This window comes from Apodemus sylvaticus, chromosome X (assembly GCF_947179515.1).
Source record: "Apodemus sylvaticus chromosome X, mApoSyl1.1, whole genome shotgun sequence".
In the NCBI taxonomy this organism is placed as follows: domain Eukaryota; kingdom Metazoa; phylum Chordata; class Mammalia; order Rodentia; family Muridae; genus Apodemus; species Apodemus sylvaticus.
The window spans coordinates 12,016,851-12,024,381 of NC_067495.1; the positions used below are offsets into that span (position 1 = coordinate 12,016,851).

The 7,531-nt window shown below is 47.5% G+C and overlaps 1 protein-coding gene across 1 annotated transcript; it reads left to right on the forward strand.

The window, feature by feature from the left end:
* The first annotated feature begins 1,892 nt into the window (after positions 1-1,892).
* Positions 1,893-2,423, forward strand: LOC127675281 (ferritin heavy polypeptide-like 17). The gene has a single exon (XM_052171349.1). The coding sequence runs from the start codon at positions 1,893-1,895 to the stop codon at positions 2,421-2,423; it is 531 nt and encodes a 176-aa protein (XP_052027309.1).
* The last annotated feature ends 5,108 nt before the right edge of the window (positions 2,424-7,531 follow it).

Below are 7,531 nucleotides of genomic sequence, written 5' to 3' on the forward strand. Positions count from 1 at the left end.
GCTGACTTTCAAACAAAACGTTATGATATTAAATTGACCTAAGGAGACCAACGGCAGAGTTGCTGAGAGACTTGACATTGTAGAGCTATTCAGAGAAACTGTTTTATAAAGCATCCAAAGAATTTCATCCAAAACATTGGAGTTTATTAATAGAAGGTATTAAAAATTACGGTGTAGCTCAGTAAGTGCCCAGTATGCCCCGACTCTTCTGAAATCAACACTTCTGGCCCGCCCCCTCCAATAGCCCTGCCCCTGAAGTGACATCATCATTGTGCACCCTCATATCAGCGGCTGCTCCGCCTTCTCACATAATCCCTGGGTCTGAAATGACATCATTATTGGTGCCAACACTCATTTCCATTGATGCCCTGCCCCTCGCATAAGCCCTGAGGCTGAAATAATTTAATGATTAGTGGCAAACCCTCATTTGTGTCGATGCTCTGTGGTCTCTTATAAGCCCAGAAGATGAAAAATGTCATGATTAGAAGCCAACACTCATTTCCGCTGATGCCCCGCTCCTCCCATAAGCCCTGGGGCTGAAACAATGTCATGATTGGGCACCAACACCCATTTCTGCTGATGCCTCTCCCCTCCCATAACCTGTGGGGTAGAAACCTCATGATTGGTCGCCAACACTCATTTTCGCTGATGCCCCGCCCCTCCAATAAGCCCTGGGGCTGAAACAATGTCATGATTGGTCACCAACACGCATCTCCGCTGATGCCCCGCCCCTCCAATAAGCCCTGGGGCTGAAACAATGTCATGATTGGTCGCCAACACTCATTTCTGGTGATGCCCCGCCCCTCCAATAAGGCCTGGGGCTGAATCAATGTCATGATTGGTCGCCAACATTCATTTCCGCTGATGCCCCGCCCCTCCAATAAGCCCTGGGGCTGAAACAATGTCATGATTGGTCACCAACATTCATTTTCGCTGATGCCCCGCCCCTCAAATAAGCCCTGGGGCTGAAACAATGTCATGATTGGTGGCCAACATTCATTTCTGCTGATGCCTCTCCCCTCCCATAACCTGTGGGGTAGAAACCTCAAGAGTGGTCGCCAACACTCATTTCTGCTGATGCCCCGCCCCTCCAATAAGCCCTGGGGCTGAAACAATGTCATGATTGGTCGCCAACATTCATTTCTGCTGATGCCCCTCCCCTCCAATAAGCCCTAGGGATGAAACAATGTCATGATTGGTCGCCAACACTGATGCCCCGCCCCTCCAATAAGCCCTGGGGCTGAAACAATGTCATGATTGGTCGCCAACATTCATTTCTGCTGATGCCCCTCCCCTCCAATAAGTCCTAGGGATGAAACAATGTCATGATTGGTCGCCAACACTCATTTCCGCTGATGCCTCTCCCCTCCAATAAGCCCTGGGGCTGAAATAATTTAACGATTAGGGGCAAACCCTCATTTTTGCCGATGCCCTGCTCCTCCCATAAGCCCAGAAGATGAAAAAAAGTCATGATTGGTCGCCAACATTCATTTCTGCTGATGCCTCGCCCCTCCCATGACCCGTGGGGTAGAAACGTCCTGATTGGTCACCAACACTCATTTCCGCTGATGCCCCGCTCCTCCCCATGATTGGTCACCAACACTCATTTTCGCTGATGTCCCACCCCCCAATAATCTCCGGGGCTAAAACAATGTCCTGATTGGTTGTCAACACTCATTTCCATTGATGCCCCGCCTCTTCCTGTAAACCCTGCCCTTAAATACCGAGGTCGTTGGGTGGGAACAGCCATATTGGCTGCTGCCTCCGGCTCCAGCTGAACCCCTCTGGTCTCTTCAGAGGTGCTTTGGGACTGTGGGACTGTGTTCTTTGGACCCGCCCTGCCCCTCTGAGCAGGTGGGAACTGCTGAGGCTGTTGTGTAAGTGCCACCGCCATGGCCGAAGCTCCTTCTCAAGTGCGACAGAACTATGACTGGCACTGCGAGGATGCCATCAGCACCCATGTCCAGCTGGACCTCTATGCCTCCTACATGTACATGTCGATGGCCATCTACTTCGACCGTGATGACGTGGCCCAGGAGAACTTCAAGCGGTTCTTCTTGAGCAAGTCACACAGCTGCCGGAGCAGTGCCGAGATGTTCATGAACCTGCAGAACAAGCGTGGAGGCTGTGTCAACCTTCGTGACCTCGCAAGACCAGAGCGCGAGAGCTGGTATGGGGGCTTCCAGGCCTTGGAATGCGCCTTCCACATGGAGATGATGATCAACCAGAGCCTGCTGAACATGCACAAAGTGGCCAAGGAAAAAGGCGACGCCCACCTCTGCCAATTCCTCGAGCAAAACTGCCTGGATCAGCAGGTCCAAGTTCTGAAGGAGATGAGCGGCTACCTGACCACCCTGCGCCAGATGGGGGATGGAGAGCATAACATGGTCGAGTACCTCTTTGAAAAGCTCAGCCTGTCATAAAGCTTCAAGTGGACTGAACCGGGATGCCCCTCTGCCATGGGGTCTGTCTCTGGTCATTACACCTGATGTTCACGTCGCTTTTGAAGCAAAGTTCACTCGTGTTCTGTTTCTGATTAAAATAAAATTTGTTTGTTTGCAGCAAAATTAAAGTTGGTGTTTCAATTCTTAACTTTGGGGACTGGGGGTGTAGCCACGTCACAGTGTTTATAGTACTCAGGAAACCGTAGCAGGCATCTCAACCATGGCAATAAGCAGGGATATGGTGGTGCAGACCTGAAATCACAGCACCATGGAGTTAGAGGCAGGGATATCAAGTATTCATTGCCATCCTCTGCTTGATAGCAAGGTGGAGGCCCTCCTGAGGTACAGGAGACGGTCCCATAAAATTACACCACTACCAAAAATCCCTCTCTCTGTGGGAAAAATGAATGTGGATCTCACGGGAGTTGTAAAATTGGTGGTCTGGAGAATATCTCCACAGTTTTCCCATTATTTTTTAACTTTGAATATCCAGAAGACTGTTGGTGAGAGGGGGATGGGAGGAGAGTGTGTATGAAGGGGAAACTGAGAGGGGACAGCAATCGGAATGTAAAGTAAATAAATAAATGCAGGCTTGTGTACTGGAGACTTTCCAGAGAGATCTCTGGCCATCTGGGTGTGAGTGTTCAGGCAAAGGGGAGAGAGTAAGAGCAGGAAGGGGGAGTCGTCTCCACAATCTCCACCACCCCTGCTGCTGCAGCTGGCCTCACCTCAGTCTCTGCCATGCTGTCTCAGCTGCTCCACATCATGCAGCACTGAGTCAGGCTGCACTGGGCTGAGCCAGGAGGCGGGGCAGCTTCAGGTGGTGTTTTGGGAGAGCTGATTTCTTCCCAATGGGCAGCATTACAGCTCTTGTTGACAGAAGCTCTTGGAGGACGGAGTAGTTCTCACACACAGTTATTCTTTCTGGATAGGACTCCTATATACAGTTTGGGGATGGGTCAGGGGCTGAGAGCTTGGGGTACCTTATCTGCATGTGGGAGGGCTTGGTGCTCCTCCTATGTGCCTGCTGAGCACAGACCTCTCTATGGGGCATGGGGGGCAGGTGTTGGGAGCTGTAGCTACATGACAGGAGCCAGGGTCCCAAGGAGTGTAGCCAAACACCTATCTTTCCTTGCAGGCGATAGTCACCTGCTGGGTCACCAGAGTTTCAAGCCTGAGCTCTACCAGTGGCCAGGCTGCCTATCACAGCCCACCACCCCACAAATAAATTAATTCTTAAAAAAGATAGGGGTGGACATCTAGACAATTAAGCGACTTAGTTCTGTGGGATGAACAACGAATGGGTTTCCAGGAGAAGCAGAAGACCAACACATGAAAGAAACAAGAGTGTCAGGACACAGGGAATTTAAAGTAAGGGGAAGAGTGTGGAAGTCCCAAATAGAGAAAAAGGAGAATGAAAATGACAAATTTTATTAGAACTTACAAAGAGCTTCCCTCGAGAGGATGGAAAGACCCCCCCCACCCCCAGAGCTGGAGTTCCCTAAGGGGTCTCACAGTCGGGGGCTTAAAGACTTCCAGGGCATTCCACCTTTCAGGTTCCCTACCAGTTCCTGAGGCATACCATTTCTGCCAGTCTTTAGCAATTTGTAACAGTTGATGTGTCCTGGAGGAGCATGTCACAACCCTAGTGGCGGCTCCTAAAATAGCCGTCCCTGCTTTTCTAATGGTTGATCTTAAGATTGTCTGACCCTCCTCCAGGACTCAGTCTCAGAAATCAACACAGACTGTCAGTAGGTTTTATAGTGACTATTGCTGTGCCTGCCTACTGCTATGGTGCTGTTTTTAGGGTGTCAAACAGAAAGAGACCTTCAGGGGTGGGCCATTAGGGCGTACACAGAAAGCTGCTGCAGACCTCAGTTGGCCACGGAGGTCTAAGGCCCAGGGCAGCTACTTGATGATTATATACTAACATACAAATGGTAAAATCATGAGAATAACTATAAACTCTACTAAAAACATGATAAACAAAACAGTTGGGGAAATGAGCCCTCATTGCTGGAGAATGGGTAAGGAAATCATCAAAACAACAACAATAAAAAAAAACCCAAAACATCTATAACATCTGCCATAACTGTCAGCAAGGCTGATGAATCCCGTGCTGCTTTTCTCTATTTTAAGGTGCACACCCTGGAGAAGACCACTGGTATATTAAGCTATTTTCTATTTCTATGATAAAATACTATATCAAAGGTAACTTGTGGAAGAAAGGGTTTGTTTGGTTCATGCTTCCAGAGTTTTAGCGTCCATTAAGATGGAGTAAGGCATGACAGTGCAATTGGAACCTGAGGGCTCACATCTTAAACCATTAATACAAAGCAGAGCACAAGCTTGAAATGGTGGGTCTCCTAACTCTCAAAGACTTCCGCCAGTATCATATGTCCTCCAACGAGATCAAACCCCCAAGCCTCCTCAGAACAGTGCCACCACATGGGACCAAGTATTCAAATACCTGATACTATGGTGTGTCATCCCATGGAAAACACCACATTCCACTGCGTGGTACCAATTGTCTTCTGAACATATATATATACATATGTATATATATATAATATAATATATTTCAAAATGAATGTAGTCTAACTTTAAGAGCCTCCATATTTTTCCCATCATCACTACATTGCTTAAGATGTTCCTAGCCTCACAGACTTAAAGTACTAGGATGGAGAATACCCAGAAAGCCCCAACCCACTTAGAAAAGAAAGGTTGTGGTTTCAGGTAAAGGGAGGGGGGACTTATCGGGATGCAAAGTGAATAAGTAAAAAAATAAATAAAATGAAATTAGAAAACCCCTCAAGTCTCTTTAGAGACACTAGGCAATCTCCTAATTGTTACTCCTTATAAAATAAAAAGTTAAATGACATATTTCTGATATATAATAAAATATACCCTACAATTTCAAAAGGGATGACTATAGACATAATGAGGAAAAAGTTGCACCAATCAGTACTGAAACCCAGCAGGGCTAATGCCATTCCCTGTACCTCCATGGTTGATACCAAAGGGCTTACACAGCTGCACCCTCCCAGCTTTGCTGCCTTTAGCATACTATCTATCTCTTGGGCTGGGCCCATCCTCCGAAGTCAGCCATGCTGAATAGATGTTGCACAGTACTGGCATCTCCAACATCTTGGGGTCTCCATGTCAACTGAGGCTTAATTTTCAGAGCTGCATGGTTGGCTTTCTTAGGGTCTCTTGTCCCGCAGGTCCTTCATACACGCACTTGTCTTCCACACACTGCCTAACCCCAGGGGTTCTCTGAAACTGTGAGGGAACAGTCCATGCATGACCCCTTTACTCTTACAGCTGCATGTGACTTCGTGTGACTGTATGTGACTTTACATGACCTTAAAGCCATCGTGGCAACAGTGCCTAGTTTAGCTGTCAGCCTGGCATAACCTTGGCTCCCTTTTGCCAGTTTAACAGCTTTCTGTGTTGTAGCGTTGTGGCATCCCAAATGTCCTTAGGCACTTTTCTTTCACAATACAGAAGCATAGCTGGGTGGGATCTTTTCACAAGGGTACCATATTCTTAGTTGAGTGCACCTCAGGTGTTTCTGTAAGGACATCAACTTCCCCAACAAGGACATCTCCAAGCACAAGCTTTGACAGTGGCCCTAACCTTGTCAGTCTCAGTGGCTTGTACATTCTGTACTTCAATCTGGTCTTTTTTCTGATGTTCATTACAAACATGCACAAGAATGATTACTAATAACCACGTGACAGACTGCAACGCACTTCTCTCTTCGGCTGATTCCATCCCCTGGTAGCAGCTTTCCTCAACAGGTATACAGCAACTCTGGCATCTCTAATTCTCAGAGTCTCCAAGGCAATCCAAGCTTAACCTTCAAAGCTTAGTTCACTGGCCTCTCTGGGCCTCCATGCAGGGACACTCCCATGACACACGCCTGGCCTGGACACTTCTCCTTAGCTGCAGAGGGAAATTCCACAATCCTCCCTTTTCAATCCTTGCTCTGAAGTCAGAATCAAATTGCCTATACTGTCAAGGTTTTCTGCATGCTGGTGCTGCCACAAGACCCCTGCATTCAAATGCAAATCTACCAACTTTCTGGTTTTTATTGCAATAGCTTGGCTATCTGAGAACCCATTTTGTAAACCAGGTTGACCTGAACTCAGAGATTCACCTGCCTCTGCCTCCCAAGTGCTGTTATTAAAGGCATACATCACCACATGTTGCCCTACACTTTAATTTCTCTTTACAGGTGGGAAGCTTACTTGCATAAGGAGTTACTCTCCAAGGTCACCGCTCCCTTTATTCCTTTAGCTTCAGGCTTTTGTGTACAAAAGTGGGAAGAGGCCTTCTGCTCCTTCGCACTGCATACAAATTATGTGAATTATGTTGCATATCTCTGTCCACTGTCTGGCTATCCTGCCATGTTCTGCTCTGTTGTTCAAATACTGAGTGCTGTGCTTCCAAACAGAGCATCCATGGGGTTGCAAACTGTCAAAAGGGAGCAAATAGGGAACACATCCTTTGAAATATTCAAAACAGGGCTCCAGCTGTCTTTCAGAGAATTCAGGCAGATGACTCCATGACTGTTGATGGTGTGGTCATAGATTCTGGTATGGAAGGTAACCTTTGGTGGCTTAAATGGATAATCTGAAGAAAATGTGATGTCCAGGAAAAAAAGACACCACCTTCATATGCAGAAACTGGTGAAGAAAGTATAGTTGACCTTCATTCATCAATATTATCTCCTTTAGGCCCAGCACCGTAGTCAGGAGGAGGATCCAGGGAGATCTCAGCTAGCTCCTGAAAAAGCAGCCTTGGAGGCTCAGACCCAGGACTGTGGAACATCCAAAGTCACAAATGGTTGTGTAGTGCTGCACTGCTGCAGCAGGAAGGTGGCACCGACCTGCGCTCCTGGAGCCACTGTGGAGTGGGCGCTCCAGGACCCGGGAGACCCCAGGGCGCTCCAAGAAGCACAGGCTTCAGTGTAAGATATTCTCCATAAATTCCTAAAAGTCCCTGATTCTAGATGAGGGTCCGATGATAGTGTCTATTTTAATTGCATAAGTAGGACTTCCCCTATTTTAGGAACATTTTTT